The 22,064-nt window shown below is 36.8% G+C and overlaps 1 protein-coding gene across 1 annotated transcript; it reads right to left on the bottom strand.

Annotated features, from left to right (window-relative positions):
- Window positions 1-7,124: 7,124 nt before the first annotated feature.
- On the bottom strand, window positions 7,125-21,595 carry LOC139730661 (probable 3-hydroxybutyryl-CoA dehydrogenase). The gene is made up of 8 exons (XM_071641521.1): window positions 21,263-21,595; window positions 20,184-20,320; window positions 17,945-18,050; window positions 17,369-17,463; window positions 16,470-16,566; window positions 13,934-14,032; window positions 9,108-9,218; window positions 7,125-7,491 (listed from the first exon to the last, which is right to left on the bottom strand). Exons 1-8 carry the CDS (start codon window positions 21,312-21,314, stop codon window positions 7,313-7,315), a joined length of 876 nt encoding a protein of 291 aa, XP_071497622.1. The 5' UTR covers window positions 21,315-21,595; the 3' UTR covers window positions 7,125-7,312.
- Between the last annotated feature and the right edge of the window lie 469 nt (window positions 21,596-22,064).

Raw genomic sequence — 22,064 nt, 5'->3', positions numbered from 1 at the left:
ACAGCCTTGGGATGTTGTTTTGTTTTGTTTTGTTTTGTTTTGTTTTGTTTTTTTACATCAGGCAATTGTACCTCCCATTTCTTCTCCATTCAGTCCTACCATGCTACACTCCAGTTGTAGATATTATCATATCATCTTTTCACATTTCCAATGACTCGAACAATTCTATCATATCATTGAGACGTAACCAAATTCAACTGCACTGCACAGTGCAAATATCTATACATCAAAGAGAAATCACCATCATGACAAGATGATACTGTATGAGGAAAAAGTACAAGTCTGAACATACACTTTATAAAACAACCTATCATATGTGTGCATATGCATACATACATATATGCATGCATACATAAACATACACATATATAACACGAAAAACATATATCATATAAAAGGGAAAACATATTGCACAGAGCTAGGAGTCTTTTCATGCATGATATTTCATGGTAGAGGTGTTCTCTTGATGCATCACATTTTATCACTTCTCAGCTTATTTTGGTCAACAAAAGTGAAACACAAAGGAGAATATTACACCCAAAAGTGCAAAGTCTGAGAACCCATAATTCAAAATCTAAATTCACTTTTTTTCTTAATTCTCTCTGAGTATCGGCATCAGTTAACATGTGGTTTGATGAATCATGTGAAAAATGAAAAAAGTCAGTCTACCAACATTTCTGTGAGTAGAATGCAAACTGAATTGCATGGGGGGTGGGGGGAAGGAACCTTTGCCAAAGTCATAGTATAGTTTGTAGCTATCCTGCATATTCCTGTGTCACTAAATGTATGAATTTAAGTTTAGTATAGAAAATGATCTACTGATTGCTGCAGTTGACAAATACTGTAACAGTTGAAACAATTCTCAGGAATCCATCTTAAAATCCAGTGTTGATTCATACAACACAATCATGAAACCTTCCTACGACTGGTATGGGCTATTGGTTTCGTCAAGGCTGTTGACATGGCTTATTTAGACAGCAACACAAAATATTTGCGGCCTGTTATCCACCCCCCTGCGAGTGTCTTTAGTATAGAATGGAAGGGAAAAAAACAAATTTACAAGTACCAGTAATCGTTCCTGAGTTATGTAATATCAACCCCTTTCCTTGTATTGATACATCTTTCACTACAAGTTTTACCCAAGGTAGTTGACATTATACTGTACACAATTCGATATCATCAATAAGGAAATCATAATCATCATTTAAGTCATTGCTTATAACATCAAGACATTAAATCTGAATTACGGAATTACTGAAGGGACCAATTTACACTTTTCTCTCTTACTCATCTCTGCAATACCCATAATACAAGAAGTTGTAATCATGAAGTAATGTTTTGGGTGGCAGAAGGGTTAACGACGCCCCACATATTCTTTCTTGGGTAAGTATGTGGCCCTGAAAAGGGTCACCTACTCCCAACATTTTGGCATGCATGTTCTTGCCATTTTCAAGTCAAGCAGTACTTTGGCCTTCTATTACAGCAAATTACATTTCAATTATTGCAGATTATTTGATTTTATAATAAGTGCTCACAATGAAAGACACACAATACTATAATCATCTACTAGATATGACAGCACATGATGTCAATGCAGTAAAATTGTGCTTCTACGAAGAAACAAACGATTCTTGGCTGCATACAGCAATACTATAGGCAAAATTTGATGCACTGACATGGCTCACTGAGCCTCTTTGGTCCGGCGGATTCATGAGCAGCAGACCAAATCATGCAGTGCATTATGGGTATGATCATTCAAGTCTACCCTAGCTGAGTGACAAACACACAAAACTCGATCATGCTATAAATAATCATAATCTACAAAGGAGATCTAACCAAATCATGAGAGCTCTGAAGGACGTGTTCATCTATATTTTGATGTATACTAAATGACTTCACATTAAAGTTTTTCTTTTCCTTTGTCATACTTGTGCAAGGATAAGACAACATTTGGAGTGCCTGCAAGATTCAGTTATGGGCATATTTATGGTCCCTGTCTAAGATATGAGTCAAACATACCGCTCTATATTTCCTCCATACTTGTTTATCTTGTCCTAAAATGTAACAGAGATGACTCATACTCACACTACATCATGTGAGATGCAACCCCCGCTGCACATACAAACCCACTCACAGTCCACCATCAGTGCAGTGGAGTAACATGTATGTAAATGTATTGATGTCAGGCAAAAATTAGCCTCTCCCTCACCCACATCGCCCCCAGCTGGTCCCACGGAGCAGAACAGTCGACACTGAAATACCCGAAAGCATAAATAAGTACTACTACAAAGTATCGTTGTTGTTGTTGTTTCAGTGTCTGAGTGTGATTCAGTGACCACTATGGAGCTAATAAGGGGACATTGCTGTTGACTGATATACTATGCCTCCAGAACTGAAAGGTTTTGTCATCACAAAAAGGTCTTATGACTGATGCCCACTCAAAATCAGCATTTTATTGACTTTTTATCTTATTTCATTTTTTAAAAGTCTGGTTTTCCCATGATGATTATTTGATCTTATTTCTGTATTTTTCTCCCAATACATTACTAAATGAAATGTAATGTATGATTTCATGATACAAGATACAAAATGAACAGAAAAAATGAGCATTCATAGAATGATAACTCTCTTACAAACACAAACAAACAAACCAAGAAAAGGCATACAAAATAATGGCACTTAATATCAGTAGCTTAAATATTAAATTTGACCATGAGTCACATACTATCATGAGCTTGAGTGCAAAAGACATAAATTATATTCCACTGCTCAGCATAGAGTGAAAAAAAAAATGGATTGGGAACTAGATTGTGGGCTCAAGGTTTGTTACCATAATGCTGAAGATAATGTAACCTGCCGTGGGAGGCAAAAACACACTGACGGCCACTGCTTATTTCATCTATCTGCCAAGAGTACACAATTCTTTTGAAGCAGTGTCTACAAAGGAAAGGTGCTACTTGGACTCTTTCTTTTGAATTGCATATTTTCCCATCTTTTTTTGTTGTTGGCAAAGTGCCACTGAATCATCTTGCACAAAATGAAGTGTCCTGTTGCTACAAAGTCGCTTGAGGCATGAAAGAATGTGGAACATCACCATGACAAGAAGGAAATACTGCAGGCACTGCTGAAGTGCAACCAACCTACATACTGAAGGATAACCAAGCTGATACCATAATGGCTTTGCACTGGTTTTGAAATCTGAATGGCTGCACACAATTTGAACTGTAGACAATCAATCTTTTGAGGTGTTTTCATCAAATTGTGTATTTTGAGTGTGATTTCCTCATGCCAACTTCTTTCCGACGATGATTTGGCACAAATGCTATACTATATGACCGAGTCTCTTTTTCTCGTTCAAAATAATACATTTTTTTATTGTTTTCAAGCAATTGAAGACTTTAAGGAATCAAAACTCCAGCTTCCAAACAATAATATTGCAGTGTATATCTCTATTTGTTGATTATCATTTTGCACAATCTACAGTATATATGCTTATGATATAATTTCTGATTTATTCTGTGTTATGCTTTGTTGGAAGAAAAATGAGAATGAAAATAATTAAAAACTGAATTGAATTGAATTGAAAGAGCAAAACCAGTTTCAAACTTGAATATTACCAACAGCATGAAATGCTACAGTCTAATTGTTCATAAATTCTTCAAAACAAGAACTTAATAAAAGTCTTAAGCACAATAAAAAAAAAAAACATTGACACATTGGCATAATGAGGACATGAACATATACCTCAAACTCATCATTAAGAGCAACTTATTCTGTCTACACTGACATGTTTGGGTGAAGCTTTGTTTCCTTTCAAGATAGCTGTGTCCTTGACTGAAATAATACTTAAAAATCACTAGTTTTCCAGGTAAATGAAATCTGATTTATGTACAATTCATCATCCCAATTGTCTCTTTTCATAAACTCTCTCACAACCACATTTGAATGATGTAAATGACATTGTGTATGGACATACCAACAGCAACAATCATGTTAAAGAAATGCGGACACACAGGTTATTAAAGGGGTCGTATAGTTGTGGTCGAGACCTATCTTAAGGTATCTAACATTTTGTTGGTGAGATAATGAGAAACCTTATATGAAATATGAAAGAACAAGAGGAATTCAATGTTTATTTGATGAAAATTGGTTTTAAAATGGCTGAGATATCTAAAACAGAGCATTCCTAATAAAAGGTGAGACTCACCTTTTATAATGATCGCTGGGTTTTATTTTGTTTTTGGATGTTTCAGCAATTTCAAAAGTAATTTTCATCAAATAAACTTTGAATTCCTCTCAGAATGGTATGGCCTGTACTATTTCATAAGTGGTTTCTTGGTATCTCGCAGAAAGTTAAAAGCCCAATTCTCATCTCCACCAATACCATACCATCCCTAGGGGATTGTACTTATTGGTGGCTCTTCCCCCCAGTCCTTCCACCCTATTCCACCGAAAGTAAAGTTCATATACATGTACGCATACCTATCAGTTTAAAATGAAAATCAGGAATAATGCTGATGCCACTGTCACAATGTCTGTATTATAACCAAGTCTTTAATACAAAGTGACACATAACAAGTAATTTGAGTAAGAAACCACTTTATGCTTCAAACTGTTTTGTTGCTGATTATCAAAATCATCCTGTCTACAAATGCTGCAATGCTCACAGAGACTGTGCCCATGACAAATGTGCTGAACATTGTTTACGATCATGTGACACTCTAGATGGATTTGTGTGCACTCATGTTTTTCTTCCACAGGAAACTGGGACACAAATAGACGTCCTCGTGACTCCCCTAACGACCTTGCACATTTTCTCATAAAAAGGCTCTTTACATGGAATGAGACCAGCACAATAGGATGTCTACAAAAGAAGCTCAAAGAGAGGAATAACTTGCCGCTCAGTCAAAAAATCCCAGTATTCAATTTTTTTTTTTTTTCCAATGAGGTAGTTGCTAATTTTTGAAGTTATAATAGTAGTGTACATTCTCCATGTAATTGGTCCCTGGTATCAGGGAGGTGGAACCACCTCCCTGCTGGTATGCAGCAAGGACCATGGTTTCATGGAAAAAGTAATGCATATAGTAGTACATTCATTTATGTGAGAAAAACAATACATCACATCTACAAGTATATCTGACAAGTACTCAAATGTAGAGATAACATGTTTTAGACACTAACTCTGAGTCAGTTAATAATGTGCACCAGCAAACACGTTACTGACATGATTTGCTCTGGTGATCACAATGCGCCCACTCATGATGAGGTGGTGGATGAGTCACTCCTCTTTTACTTTTTTGCTGTTTATATTGGTGCCTCCTTGGAACTTCTCTAGGCCACAGACCTTTGAGTTGTCAGTGGTGTGTCCAGGAAAGTTGAAATGGTGGGCTATTGGGGGTCCTAGTTGCTTTCAACCAAATGGACTTAATGCCATTTTCCATCCATTCATTCAATTAACTCATCTTTTCTTCTGGCTTCAAATGTCTAGTTATTATCATCTATCTTCTTTCTTTTCCCTTATGTAATTCATATGTTCATATATTTACATTGTACATTTATATATATATATTCATATTTCTATCTTTAAAAAAAAATGTATACGATATGTCCCCCCCAAAAAATTACAACGGGGCCCTCCGCAATGATATCTTTGAAAATACTACATCAATATAAATACAAATTTAGGGTATGAAACTATAACTCATTGCTCACATCTTATAGAAAACCCCATTCGATTTGCTTCAGTGGTCAAAGAGAAATGCGGAATTTTGTAGAGGATGTCGGGAATCTCTTCCCTCCAAGTTCTGTCAATTATTCACACACAAGATCATCGAAGTTCTAAACTTGGAAGAATCAGGCTCATGACATGCTTTACAACAATCCACATTTCTCTGTGACCACTTAACCAAATCAAATGGGGATTTCAAAGACCCTGAAGTAGCATTTTAAAAATTTAATCATATTGGGTGTTATCAATGCGAAAATCTGATCGTAATTTTTTGGGGGGACATACTGCAGTACCTACTATGTCCCCCCAAAATTACAATCAGATTTTTGAATTGATAACACCTAATTATGATCGACACGTCTAAGTGCTACTTCAGGGTCTTAAAACATAACATCTTAGCTCTATTTTGCAGAAAACCCCATTCAATTTGGTTAAGCGGTTACAGAGAAATGTAGATTGTTGTAAAGCATGTCATGAGTCTCATTCTTCCAATTTTTGCAATTCAATGCTCTTGTGTGTGAATAATGGACAGAACTTGGAGGGAAGAGAGTTCCGACATCCTGTACAAAATTCCTCATTTCTCTTTGACCACTGAAGCAAATTGAATGGGGTTTTCTGTAAGATGTGGGCAATGAGTTATAGTTTCATACCCTGACTTTGTATTTAGATTGATTAACTATTTTTAAAGATATCATTGCGGAGGGTCCCGTTGTAATTTTTTGGGGGACATACTGTACATATGTATAGGAATAAATATGCAACACAAACACACACACACACACACACACACACACACATGCATACAGGTAGTGGCAACTTCTGAAATACTTTTTTTCCCCTGCTGATCAAACATCAAAATTATGTTGAGACTATGTTAATTTAAATTAGAATTATTACACTATTGTTCAAACACTACAAAAAAAAAGGAAATATACAATAAGTCTCCAAAAAAAAGTTTTGAAATAAATAGCATATTCCTGTTCTGAGCTTAGCAAACAAGGCAATAAACTTGTGGTCATGGCAATACTATGGCACAATGAATAAGAAGGGAATGTAATACATACTGATGATGTAATATATTAACATAGAAAAATCAAGGTACTTAGTAATCAATGTTGGGGGAACATCACACTGACGATGTGAACTTAATATTCTGAACACATTCTACGATATCTATTTCCAAGATGATATTATCATGATATTAGTACAGCTCACACACATCTCCCCTACATAGTTGGAGCAACTAGCTTACTGGACCATTTAAAAGGTCATGAACAGTAAACAGCTACTATTTGGAGAGCCCCATTCCCCATAAAACAACAAAACACAAACAAAACTTGCATTGCTCTATGCAAATAGACTTTTCATGCTATTAGGACAAAGGATGACCCAGATCTAAAGCTGACAGTGCATGCTACACTACTTTCAGTCCAACTGGCTTTCAGCTAGCGCTCTTGCATGCCACATGACTGTGAGCAAAAACGAACAACCTGCACCACAGACACAAACATCGAAGAGCCAGTGTCTGCACCAGCCCCCTGCTGTATTTGCTTTTTTTCTTGCAAACATGAGACCACGAATGGATCATGCGGTGAAGACTCGAATGATCTCTGATATCTCCTTGCGGCAGATTGGGCAGCAGTCCTGGCGATTGAGCAGAGACTTGGCACACTCATAGCATGTGACCAGGTGGTGGCACGGGCAGAGCAGACAGTCTCGGTTGCGATCCATGCAGATTGCACAGTCGTTTTCGTTGTTTGCCACTGTGAGGCAGAGTCGGGGTGGGGGGGGGGGGGGGGAGGGGGGTGGGAATATGGGAAAAAATGACAGAAAAAAACCCAGCAAATGAACAAACAAACACAAAACAAACATGTTAGCAAAGAACAATGCAAAAGCATGCATATGGCATCTTTCTGTCAGATTTCATTGGCGAACTCAGTAATGAATAACAAACCTTTGTTAACACAGTTACCTGTAACACATCATTACAGGATTCATGCATGTTATTTTTTGTTAAACCAAATGTGAACCATGTAGGCCTACTGTACAATGGAGAGGAGAAAGATTGGATTAACTTGCACAGTGCTTATGAGAAAGGCTGAAAATTTCCAGACATGATAGTGATAGCTTTGGTGTCAGGATGGAAAACCAGGATGGAAAACCACATGACTGCTACCAATGATGAAGTTGGAATTGTTGCTAAATGTTCTGGTTTGGTAATATTATTCTGTGTGCTATGCCAACGGTTTGTGTTATTACCAACAAAACTTCAAAATTGTAGCAACAAATGCTGGTATGTGAGCTGGGAAATAATTTTATTTTTCATTCCAAGTCTCATGCTATTTAATCACATTGAGTTCTTCTGGATCAGGGCCAAAGAATGATGTGGCATTTCATGAGCAGGACCATGCAATCACACTTTAGTATCTTTATCTTTCATACATACCGGTACTTGATAAACAGAAGAGAAATATGATACAGCCATGACATATGATCCCATTGCATAAATTCCTACTGTCAGAAACCATGGCAGCAGGCAATAAAACTGCAAATTTCTGGGTAATATTATTGTAGTTGCTATGGCAACAACTTAACGTTGCATTTTATTGTTGTTGAACAGGAAGGAAATGCCATGACAAAAAAAAAAATATAAAGAATGGTGGAGTATTATGAAAAAACAAGTTTGCCACTTCTCCAACTTTTAGAAGCAAAGCCAAAATCACTGAAATAATTGAGGGTGATGATCACCAGAGTGACCATGGGAAATCAAAATTTTAACTCACATGTAAAACACATTAGATGAAGAGAGTAGTGACAAAACAGCAAATCAAAGATTGACTATCATTCCCTAGCAGAAGATAAAAATTAACGGATACTGTGCACGCCATATATTTCATGAGTACAATTACCTTATGCCAATCAAGATTTTTGAGACAAAATTTGTGAATGGTTGAATCTTCATGGAATAAAAAGGAAAGATTATCAATTTTCCTGACAAAATACTGTAAAAGTGGAAATTTTTGCTGTGTTGAAATTTTCGTGCATTTGGCGAAACCAGAAACTAGCGTGAAAATAAAAGCACGCGAATATTTTTGCTTGCCTTATGTTCCAGTAGTTGTTGTCTTGATTCCACGGAATTAAAAACACGCGAAACTCTTCTTACCCTGCCGAGTGAGTAAAATTAGTCATGCGAAAATGTCCACTTTTACAGTAGCCATTTCCCATCTTGGATACCAAATACAATGCACTGGTGTTAAAGGAGGCAAAATCTTGATCAATATGATCAGTTGACTTGTGAAATTTGCACGAAAAAAAAAAAACAAACCACTGCATGTTATACTTTTAATACATTATAATCCATATCGAGTGTTATACATACCAAACTCTTCATCCTGGATAGGAGTGACGTTCCCATTGTGACCAAGTCCAGGCACCATCGAGGTGGGGAAACCAGCTAGTCCTCTCTCCCTCAAAATTTGCTGCCGTCTCGCTGCAGAGAGAAAACAGGAAGCAACAATACAACCAGATTAAGTGATATTGTACCTTTAACTATAAGCTGGCTTACGGGGGACTTGCATACTTGTGGTAAGCCACAGGTGGGAGCAATCGTAGATAGATGCAGAGCACTTGTGTAAAGTGGGATATGGGATTACATAACATCCCCATTCCATAGAGATTTGTTCTCATTGGCTACTCGTCAGAAGCAGTTTGTTGCTTCCGACAACCCACGGAAGTGTATCAGATGGCAGTCTGATAAATCCGACATGTGTTGGTCGACCATCAGGTCAGTGTCAGACATGCCAGGTGTGATCCGATGAGGCAAGATTACCGATAAGGATTACATACGACAGGTCTGACACTGACCCGATAGTTGACCACCACAAGTCAGATTCAAGTCAGATTCATCAGACTGCCATCAGATACTCTTCTTCGGTGGGTGGCCGGAAGCAACATGTTGTTGTTGTTGTTTTAGAGTAAGAAAGAAGAGAGAGAAAAATGGGGCCCTATACCAATAATTTGCCCCAGACAGCACTTAACATAAAAAACATAAATTATAAATCTTAGAGAAATTATAAATCTTAGAGGAGCAACATGCTTTGTTTCCCATGAGTGACCCATTAGAAGAAATCTCTGTGGAATAGGAGTATACAATAAATAAATGATATCTCTCATAGAGTGATGTAACCACATTTCATTAACAAGCATCCAGTTTTATAGTTGTGCTTTCATGAACATGGCATGCAATGATGTCACATGACATCAGATGATGTCGCTGATTGGAGTCATAAATAGGGACTAAGACAGCAATTAAGCAATAACAGTCTTTGCTCAGGGTTTATCCTATGCAAATGTCCTAGTTTTATTTGCGATATGGAGAGGATAGAGGGTAGTATGACAATTGAATAGGAGGTTCAGTCGTCTGCATGGTGAGCTCAGATCTAGGCCTGCAAAGACTGGCACAGTCATTGCAAGTTGTGCCATCCTTCACAATACTGCAGAGCAACTGGACGTGCCAGAATTTGGCACTGCCAAACAAGTTGATAACGATGAACAAACCCACAGGAACACGCCAAGCATGATGGCACATCAGGAGAAGCATACAGACATCAAATTCTTGTTAACCATTTCGACAGCACAATATTTTTCATCCAACTCTGTGACTTATTCATAGACTAATTCTATGTCATCATGACTCCCTTGCTTGTTCTGCAGTGATTTTACAGAAAAGCAAAAACACATGAAATTTCCATCTGTGCCATTATAGCTAACAGTGCTTACTAACACATCAATAAACACACTAGACTAAAGGAAAACATGTACATACATTCTCATGTCACTGTGCAAACACAGAAATATTCTGAAAGATAACCACTTGCACAATGTATTTCAGATCAACATAGTAAATTTATTCTCAAATACTTTCTGCTGTTTATAGCATCACTTATATGCTATACAATCACACAATTACTTTCTTCACATGATTGTATTGTCAAACACATAGAAACTCAAAATAACTTCTTCGAATACTATTGATTCGATGGGAAAATATCACACATATGCACACATCAAAGACATCCCAATTCTCATTAGATTAAAATAAAATAATACCACCATGCGAAGAAGCAGCAACTATGTCTGATGAAGTGAATGTAAAAATGTGGCCATACTCCACTGGTGTGGTTTGAATATAATTCATTTACAGACATTTGTTTGTTTGTTTCAAAGGGGCAAATTTTGAAATCTATTGTTTCATCTTTCTGCTTTTCATACAGTAGAAAGTTAACTTAAGGCACTTGGGAATGGAAATATTAAGATACAAACATATTCTGTGTGCCTAAACCAACAGCTACATAGTAAAGAAAGAGACTGAAAAACTTTGAGTTTTAGCATACTAAAAGAGAGATTGTTTAGACTGTGGAGTTCATCCTTCATTTTGCATGCACACAATAATAATTGGAGCAGCTATTCCTACTTCTTCTCCCTCACTCCTCCTCTTACATCTCTAATAACTTGAGCAAGCATTTCATTGAAACTGTGCTAATTACACATCTCAGCTGTGAATGAACTTCAGTGAAAAGATTCAGAGACTAGTATGACAACTAAGATTATAATTGATTGAGTATACACTCTTATTGCAGTTGCAAAAGTGTACGAACAATGCCCGCAAAACAGTCGCACTCAGTTGAATGAAGAAGTCTAATTTTCAGGCAGACAGATGCACACTATTCAAAAGATGCAAGCACAACGAAGCAGAAAAAAAATTGAATTTCACAACTTGACATGTCAGCCATCGTTGTCACTGAAGTGTGCGTTCCTTTGGCACAATGCCCAGTTTTGAGACCAGCAATTACAAATTCCAACCTAACCTTTTCCAACATTATATTCTCTTTCTCTCTTTCAATTTGTCCCCTATGAGTCTCGGGCCTTTTAATCTCAGGGGAGACTCATACTTTGAGTTCTCTCTAACACACTTTGCTCCCCATTCCCATGTTCCTTTTTCCCAGCAGGATCAGCAACATCACTCATTCCAGGTTGAGGGTTGACTTCTGATGCACCTGCTACTTGACCAGCTCTTGACCTTTAACAGAACAAAATTCACACAGAAAATCAAACTCAGGGCAGCAGTCCTGGAATGAAGTTTGTTTAACTGTTTCTTTGTTTTTCACTTTTCACAGATCATCTACTTTAGCAAAACCTAAATCCTATCTTGGCACAGAAAGAATTGCTCACACAGTATTTTCCGGACAGAAACTTGTGTCATTTAGTAAAATAGAGCTGTTAAACTGACAATATACAATTGTACATACCATTTGATATCTGATATTACATGACTTGACATTTCTGTTGTGTTAGACAATTCTATGACACGTGTGAACGATGAAAGTTTGACATACAGTGTGGCATATTCATATAAAAGTATGTCTAATTTTGCTGTGCAGTGTATATTCAATGTCATATGCAAACTTCAGTTTAGAGGACAGGTAATGACGTGGAGAATGAGAGCACTAAATGACGACGGTCATCATGTGTAACAGTATGTCTGCAAGAGAACAATTTACAGCATCATATTCCAACCCTACCTCCACAGTGCCTTCAGAAATAAACAACATGCAAGCATGTTATAGTTTTGAGAAATTGTGAGGTGTCCAATACATACTGGGAGTATCTTCCTGCTCTAATAATGTGTAGTAATAAATTGCTAAAGGAAATCACAAACTGCTCAAGACTTCAGTACAGCTACATGTACTTTGAAAGGAATTTTAGAATACATCACAAGCACTAAAAAGATGGATTAACTCAGCAAAAATTCACTACATTCTAGCTTATCTGCCCTTGATGTATTCTTCATTACACTTAAATGAAAACTGAAACTTTGTATGCCATCAAGCCAGACAAGTTCATGAATAAAACATGGCATGTAAAGAATGGTAATAAAGCATCTCTGATTGTTTCAGGCAATCATCATTAACGATCACATACCCCTGAAGTTCAGTCAAAATGCAACCAACCTTGATAGTAAGGCCACTGATGAGCACCACCCAGGATTTCATTAATGACAGGAGTCTTCCCATACGATGCAGGAATGCAGCTGTCCAGTTCAGTCGCGACATTTCAAGCAAGTTGCAGTGTTGACAATGGCAGCAATGATCTCCTCTGCATCTCCAATAGCTGATTTTTTATTCTGACTTTTGCTTCAGAATATCTTCACGTTTCTTACATTCCCACATCAATCTTTCAAAGAACTGGACTTGTTATGTTTTGAGCCTTCAGATATCATGGTTTTAGCAAACATTTGCTCTCTCAAAAGTGCTCACTGAGAGTCCAATGTGTATACAAACAGTGCACTGTGTCTGGAGTTTTTGAGATTTTTGTGGTGCAATTGTTGCTCTTATATGGAAATTTCATCTGAAGAAAATTTCTATTTGCTTTTTACCTCCGCCAAGGAAGGAGAAGGTTAAGTGATCCTAGGTGTTGGTTTGTTGGTTTCCAAAATATCTCAAAAAATTGTGAACCGATTAAAATGAAACTTGCATAAAAAGTTGATATTGGCACAAGAAACACCTCATTCAATTTTGGTAGTGATCCGGGAATTTTTATGGATTTTTGAAGGATTTTTCATCTATTGGCATATAAGGTTTATGAACTTGGGGTTCCAAGCTGTGTGTACTTGAGGTTTACAAACGCGCACTATAGCACATGCTCTGCTCGGGCATGGCACCGTGCAATGATGCAAACAAAAGGCTTCTATTTTGAGAAATTGCATGGGTGGAAATGAGTTGCTGGCTGGCCAGAGGTCTGTGCTCTCTGAGCGCTTTTCTAATTTTTTCTTTGCCCCTGGTGATGGCAAGTATCTTGTGACATTATGAAATATCTGGTATTTCGCCTTGGTTGTAGTCTGTTTTTTCAGAATACAAGATTTTTGCACATTTTGTACTAGTTGCAAATGGAACCGCAAAGAGTAAGTTGATTTTGGTATTCACTGAATACTGCCATATGAATTGAACTTGTTATGCATGACTGCTAAGGAAGTGATGAATGCTTGTAAGGAATGATGGCTTTGAGTTCCCTCCAAAGGAGTGGCAATGACGATAAAGTGCCTTGCCCTGAAGCACGACCACTGCAGCGAGATGGCTCAAACCAGGGATATTGTGATTGATAATCTGTGGTCTTATCCACTGAGCTACAGCAACTATATTCACTTACCATGTTTTCTTGACAAGATTTGTGTTTCTGTGAGGATGAGGGGCTCCCTGCCTGAGCGATAGAAGAGTGTCTTGCCCATCTTTTCCAGCAACTGCCTCGCTGCGTGATGTCACATTAAAGTTATGATGAGATGTTAGCATCAAATATTACTTTCAAAACATAGAGTAACAGCTGTTTGAAGATGGCATCTTTGGGGAGAACACATGTGATCATATCGGGTGAATTACTTACATTCTCATGGCTATACATGTCACATCATTTTTCCTGTTTTCCTAAATTTTTACTGATAAGATGCTCTATGGTATCCAATTTCAAATAAAGTAATTTTGAAGGTAAATTCCCTTTGGTGGAGAAGCTAGTGGAAAACTTAATACAAGGCACCAACATGTTAGCATAACATACAATGTATTAACGCCGAAGGCTTTGCATAACTAGCTTCACACTGTCATCACACTAATATCTGTACATCAGATTCCGGATCAGCACCTCTGTTCAAAATACCCCTACCATGTCTGTTTAAAAACTAGATATATCGCTACGGCGACTGATATGCCTCCGCCATAATGCATTGTTGTCCTAATAGGTCTATAGTACAATGTCTTGACAATGTGTGATGACAGTTACACACAATTGACAAAATATTAAAATGAAAGGTTTGACACAAATGTGCTGAATGTTCACTTTCCTAGAACTACGTGTAGGTTCAATTGGATGAATGATTAAAATGTCAGAGTGCAGGTATTTGGGGAACTGATGATTTTTACTTGACTTTTGACCCTTTTATAAGTTTATGCATCGAGTAATTTTCAAGGTACATGTATTGAGAAAAAGTATAATTTCAGTATCAAATGGGAAAATAGCATTATCTAAACCTGGCCTTTGACCTTTGACCTCACAGTTCCAAAGAAATCACTTTTAGGTTGAACATGCATAAATATGTAAGTTTCATGATGATACCTTGAGTTACTTTTGAGATATGGAGGAAAAAGTGCAATTCAGCACTTTCACTTGACCTTTGACCTTTTGACCTTTGACGTTTTGGCAAGAAACTTCCCACAGAATGTATATTGGGTAATACATGTATACATCAAGTTTAAAAAAAACCTTCAGGCATTGCATAAAAGGAAAGTAGTGATATTTTGAGGAGTTGACCTTGACCTTTGACCCCTGACCTTTGAACCATGACCCCCAACTTCCCTAGATAATCACTGCCCATTGGAACAAGCATATATACTAAGTTCAATGAAGATACCTTGAACCATTTGCAAGATATGGAGAAAAACATGAATTTTCAACCTTTTTTTCATAAAATAACCTGTGACCTTTGACCTTTGACCCCGTGACCCTAAAATCCAAACAAAGTATTATCCCCCCAGGATATACCCTCATACCAAGTTTGATGTAAAACCACCACACGGTTCTTGAGATATCGACAAAAACAAAACGGGACGGACGTACGTACGGACGGACGTACGGATGGACGGACGGACGGACGACCCGAAAACATAATGCCTCCGGCCACTTCGTTGGCGGAGGCATAAAAATATTCAAATGATGATGTTCTCAGTATGTTGACTCTTTAATTTTCTTCTGATGAGAAAACCACAAGTAATTTCACATGACTAGCTGTATTGCAGAATAAGCACTGAGAGACTTGCCAATCTTTAAAATGACAATACACTTGCATCTCATGACTCTATGACACTCATGAGTTCTGCTTAGCACAGGGGCTCCTTGTGAACTTTAGAGTCATGATGATTATGAATAATAAACAGGCTTAGGGGGTTCAATTTTGGTACGCTAGTGATGTGCAAACAATACAATCTTCATGACATGAATGTTTCAGTAATTTCAAACCGTTTTAAAATGTGATATCAATGGCACAAATCGAAAAAAAAATCTATGTTTGAAACTTGATGCCCTGAAGCCTTGACTCATTTAGTCTTAATTCTAATGATCTGTTTGCACGGAGTTTGAGTTTCAACTGAAATTCACAACAAAACACACAACTTGATCTTACAAGTTTGCCATGGTGTTTGTCCACCCTCCTTCACCAAATTTGATTCAGACTCCTTCACCAAATTTGATTCAGACTTTGTCTACAGCTTGCCTGATTACACTCCATTTGATGACAATGTTTAATTATTATCATAATTTTTTGAATAATTCTTATTATCATCTTTTTTTTTTTTTAATTTTGCAATGTGAGTTTGCGTAATGAAATTGAATGATACTAGCATTTGGACCCCAATATATTTCTTATCAGCAAAATATTGACAATGCCTTTTCAATGAAACGGTCACATCAGAACTAATCCTCACACCATGTACAATGGAATTACATTTCATGGTATCCAAGATTTTTAATTAAAAAAAAAAATACTTGACATTCTAGTGCCTTGTCTTCCTTGATGTTCACTACAGCAAGGATCAAATCTATCTAAAATCAGTTTGTAAAGCCAGCCTTACACTAACATATTTTAAGTGAGAATGATTCACACTGAAGGATTACCACTTCAGACATGTACTCAATTCACCTTGTTCTACAATCTGTGGAGTTGTGTACTTTGTAGTGGAGATTTCAACCTCAGGAATAGTGTAGACGGGGTGGAGAAACCGAAGTCTCAGTATTCTCTGAAAAGAAAGGGGGAAAAACATATTTCTTTAGTCAAAAGGACAAAGTGGCTATTGAATAGATGGTCATTAGAAAGGGACAATTTCTTTCTTTATTCAAATGGACAAAGTGGCTATTGACCAGATGGTCACTATTACAATAACAATCTTATTCAATTTCAATCTACTGCTCATGATTCTTTTTTGTTGTTTGTACCATGAAAACATCATTCATTTGCTGCTATATATTTCATTTCCTTCGACACTTTGCTATCAGAGTAATGCAATTCAATATGATACTCAAGTTCACTTTATATCAAACAATCAGAATTGTACAACTTTCACCAAAATTGGGCCTACCATAAGAAATTTACAAAATTGTAATGATCTATATGTTTCCACACACACACACAAAAATCTTTTTGACCTATAGATTAAACTTTGCAAAATTATCATTTTTGACATGAAAACAAGAAAAGCTTGTATCCATCACATTAGTATTTCCCCAAAATGGCTCGTAATGACACTGACACATTTGTTTGTCTGACTTTGGTTAACAATTCCAATTTTTACTCTATTCACTACTGTCAACTTAAACCTGGTAAGGACCATTTCCGGCACAAATTTTCTTAACTCTGATTAAAGCTTGGAAACTGCCCACAACACAATATTGGAAGGAAAGTAATCTACATATAACTGAACATGAATCATGAGGTATTCTTGAAACAATGATATTAGTTATTTATCACACATAGATGATGAATATATTCATTTACATGTTTGCATCACAGAATGGACATTCACCAATTCATTGCAAACTTGCCTCTTTGCATAAAGCCCTCTCAGCAATATCATCGACATTGAAATCCAGTGTGTTGCTACCAATGATGGTATCTGGTTTGCATAGCTGGGTCACTTCTGTTGGGAGTGAAATACACATGATTAAGATGTTACCAGGCTACCAGTGGCTTTTGTAACAAGGAAAAAAAAAATTACAGCCCCTAATTCACTTTCAAATGCTGTTTTTGTTGCTTCTTGAAGATAAAAAAGGAAACACTATAATGATAACACATCAAAATGTTGACTGCTATGCCTTCATATACCATACAGTAACATTGCCATGTATGTTGGTGTTATTTTTACTTTATATTACTGTACTGAATATAACATCTGCAGAAACTCATTCAATCATAAAGTAACAGTGATGATCAACACACGATGATAATCTATTTGCATGCCCTAATGACACCACTTCCATGGAACAAAGATATCTAAATCCTGTGAAACTGCATGGTAAGTTGTTTTAAAAGGATGAAAAAAAAGTTTCAATCACTTGTGTGGAATGTATCTTCCAGGTTTGGAGCCAGGATAGATACTCAATGATGAAGACCTGTCTTACTTTCAATCAAGTCCTTCTTCACTGCCAAGTCCTCGATGACGGCCTCAAAGATGAAGTCTGCATCCTCCACAGTCTCATCCAGCCTACTCATGCACAGGACCTGGCCCTGAAATATGTACATAATTGTATGTCGGTAAACACTAAGATAACACAGACACTACAAGCATACACATCTTTCTTTACACTGCCAGCAGAGCTCTCTCCAAAGACATCCAAAGTACGACTGGAAGTTTCCAATGAAGATCTGTGGATCATTTTGCTTAGATTTCAATACTCTGCTGTTTTATTACACAAGGTCTATGATCTCTAGAACAGTCTTTATAATACACCCACCCAAACAGCCAGATTAGCCACTTGTGGAGGGAACAATTCTACAGAATTTATTGAACATATTTACAGCAATTTTAGTTAATCAATACATCCCATTCACCAGTACAAACTATGCACAGACTAATTGTGGTCCAAAGAACCTAAGAAAGGAAAGTGCAAGCAGAAGGGGAGGAGGGAGAGCTAAAGACAAAAAGGGAAGAGCGATTGCAGATCACTCTTACTTATAAACTACAGCTGTATATGCTGTTTTTCAAGTACCATTCAGCATTGGGATAAACAATATCACATGATAGTCACAATTTCTAATGTCCATCCACGGGTAGAATATTCTTCCTCCAATTGATGGGATAGCATATCAAATTAGCAAATGATACTAAACAACACAATGATGCAAGTTTTTGCATTTTACGATCAACAGAATAAATTGATTGATCTTGAACTCTCTCTGCGCAAAAGAAATATTGTCTATAATCTTCTTCAATCCATCACATGAAATTACGTTATTACAGGACATACACTGTATACCTGATGGACTTTTGAGGCCAGAAAATGGCATTTTCACTTTTGGCAGAATTTTCAGATAATTACATCTTAATCAAAGCAGAATGACCTTTGACCTCCTACCACCATCATGTAGGCTACGTAAACAATTTTTTCTTCCCTGTCCACCAACTCACATGATGACTGGACTCTCCTAGCTAAAATAATGGCAGGATTTCCCCCAACAGTTTAGCAATCTTTGACCTTGATTTTTCACCTTGTTCATTTCATACAAATAATAGTCAAAATACAATTTATACTACCAAATTATATCACCACTGGACATTTCTCCTAAGAGGTTACAGCTACAAAATACATACTTTAGCCACAAATTCAGTGATCTTTGACCATTGATCTCTGGGCATTTTGCCAAAATCTAATCAGTCTCATCTACCAATACACCTAATGTTGCATTTCTAGGCCAGGTATCTAGAAAATTCTCGCAGTGGTCTTCCTTTTAATCGGGGGGGGGGGGGGGGTGTTTCATCAATATAGTCTGCGCTGACAAGTTGTCAGTCTCTGACAATTTCAGCAAAATCCTTGGTTTTGATTGGTTGAGATGCTCTGGTCAATGACTGTTACTATGGTTATTGTCAGAGACTGACAACTTGTCAGTGCTGACTATATTGAGGAAACACCCCCCAGGCATTATAAAGAGCTGTGAGGTGGATTGACAGACAGACAACCCAAAAAACGATGGCTCCGGAGCCCTTCAGGGCAGAGGCACACAAACAAAATAAAAACCAACCTCAGAGAGAGGATATTCAAAGGTAATAGCTGAAGGAAACTGAAACTACATGTAGTTGGTAAAAACAGGAACTTGCTGTGAAATTAGTTATTTTTTTTGTGTGATGAAGTTCCTTTTCACTTAGATATGTATCGCATAAGTTGAGAAGCTTCCCTGCTTTGACGATATCATATACATGTATGTTGATTAAAGATACGCCCTAAATCCTCCACAATTTTTCCGCAGAATTTCTTCAAGCTACTGTCCATAACATTTGATGTATATAGAATTCATATAAGTGTTGTATTTCTTAAATTATAATCAACAATTTTCAACTGAAACATCTCACTCATATATTTGAGGGTTGAATTATTAAGCAATTTTATACACTGTGCACAACATATGGTTGTTTCTTCTCATCTCACGTGTGTCAATCTTGTAAGTACATAACAAATCAGTTGAATATCTTGAATTTACTCTAGCGCTGTTCTTAGAACAATTTTGGAGAACTTGAAGATGGTGAATATAGCTACATATATGTATATATTTGAACATGTAACATCACAATAATCAAAATTACTTTGAATGACTGATTTATAGAATATGTAACTGTAAGTATGAAAGTCACATAGGCATATTTACCAAAAATGTTGGATGGGTCATGAGTCCTTCTTGGCGAAGCTCATTCTTATCGTCTTCCAGGTTGGCCTGCACTGCTGACAGTGCACGTGGATTTACATCATAGATTTTCACCCTGTGTCCATGATAGGCCATGCAACCTGGATTAGGCATAAACAAAACAATAGCCACCAACACATGACATACAGTAAATTACCGTACTGAACAGATCTATGTGGCAGATTTCTTAATGTCCTTTTGCTAATCAAGTGATACTTGTGATATAAATATATATGTGATATTTATATATATGTGTCTATATATATCATATATATATATATAACTTTGATATATAATATATATATATATATATATATAATATATATATATATATACATATAGGGTTATTTTGGGAGAGTGCTCATTCAAGATTCAATCGCCACATTCCCGTTAGCAGTTATATGATTTCTTTTTTTAGACAGAAAAAACTGTCTATCCGGAGAAGTTTTAAAACATTTACAAAGAATGTTTGACTTGCTAGCATAACTGTCCTCCAGATCATATGAACATGGAACATAGGTTATCCATCCTTGATGATAAAATACAGACAATCTTTTGGTCAAATGATTTATACCTTGACCGAAAGATCGGTCTGTATCTGGTCGTCGGGGATATGTTCCGCGGAGACTGCGCCTGGCTTCAGGGATCCCCTGTCTCCGCAGAGGAGAGTGATAACGTCCAAAAAACAAAAACAAAAACAAAAACAAAAATGGAAGACTCCTCTAGCTGGACCGACAGAGGGATCTTTCTGTCTAACGTTAATGATTAAAATACCCTACTACTCTCTACCTAAATTCTTAAAAAAAAAAAGAAGGCATAGAAATCTAGTCATAGTTAGAGCTCTCCATGCATGAATAATATTCAAATTGTTTTGCAATAATTTACTGTCTATCATGATGAAACTTAATAGTCTTAGAATAGAAATGAAACCCCCATACGTATACATCGCCCATCGGTACATATTCCATATTCATGTAATCAATCGTATACTCAGTACTCCACCCAATGTCATATGAATGATAACGTCTTGAACGAATACACACCTGCAATCTTCGTGCCCATCAAACCGCAACCTAAAACTGCGATCTTAACCATTGTTGTGATTTTTCACAGCTCAGGAAGGTAGCTGTCGGTCACAAATCTAATCTGACAATCAAAAGGTAGTCATCTGCTGTATTTATGCGAATACACAATCCCTTTCGCCCTCCAAGCTTTGCAGGCTGGTGTTTGGTGTAGGCGGCAAGTCAAAGTGAAGTTCCTTAATGATAAATAGGTCTGCTCCTTCAGATGTCTGGGGATTAACCATCCGTCATACACATGATCATCTGATGAGCACGTAAATACCGGATCAAATATGATGTCAGCTATAGGGGATAGACTAGTATCACAGTTTTTTTGTGTGGTATGCATCAGGCTCCTCTAATTCTGTGTGTGTGTGCTGTATGTTTGGTTTTGTATGGTGTGTCCGTTTATTATGGCCGATTCTGACACACGTTTTCTTTCTGAGCTACATGATCAAAACAGAATATTTTGGGAAAAATTTTCAATTGATTTAATATTTTAGATTTCTTAAAATATTTTTAAGCTTCTTCATTTTTCACGTGATTTTTTTACTGAATAGATAACTTGTAAACAAATATACAACGCCAAACATTTCTGGGGTCCATGGGAACTCCCCATTGTTGTTGTCGTCTGCTCTTTTCTCTTTTCCGTGGAAATTGTGCAGATTTTCCACTTGTATCTTTAATTCTAAACAATAATGAAATGGCAAAACATCTCGTGTCCAAAATATTGTCCATATTATTTATGGAGCAATCTAATATGAAATTTTTGTCAGATAATGAT

This window comes from Diadema antillarum, unplaced genomic scaffold (genome assembly GCF_040938485.1).
Source record: "Diadema antillarum isolate AM-2024a unplaced genomic scaffold, OU_Dant_1.0 seq00000326_RagTag, whole genome shotgun sequence".
Taxonomy (NCBI): Eukaryota; Metazoa; Echinodermata; class Echinoidea; order Diadematoida; family Diadematidae; genus Diadema; species Diadema antillarum.
The sequence above is the reverse complement of the archived record's forward strand: the minus strand, read 5'-3'. Positions and strand labels throughout refer to the sequence as shown.

What these genes read in the sequence shown, in the direction of transcription:
- LOC139730661 (XM_071641521.1), bottom strand. Translation starts at nt 21,314, where the DNA reads ATGGTTAAGATCGCAGTTTTAGGTTGCGGTTTGATGGGCACGAAGATT. An exon ending in GATGGGCACGAAGATTGCAG is followed by an intron (nt 20,321 to 21,262) that starts GTGTGTATTCGT and finishes TGCCTAATCCAG; the next exon opens with GTTGCATGGCCTATCATGGA. An exon ending in AATCTTGTCAAGAAAACATG is followed by an intron (nt 9,219 to 13,933) that starts GTAAGTGAATAT and finishes TTCTCTCTGCAG; the next exon opens with CGAGACGGCAGCAAATTTTG.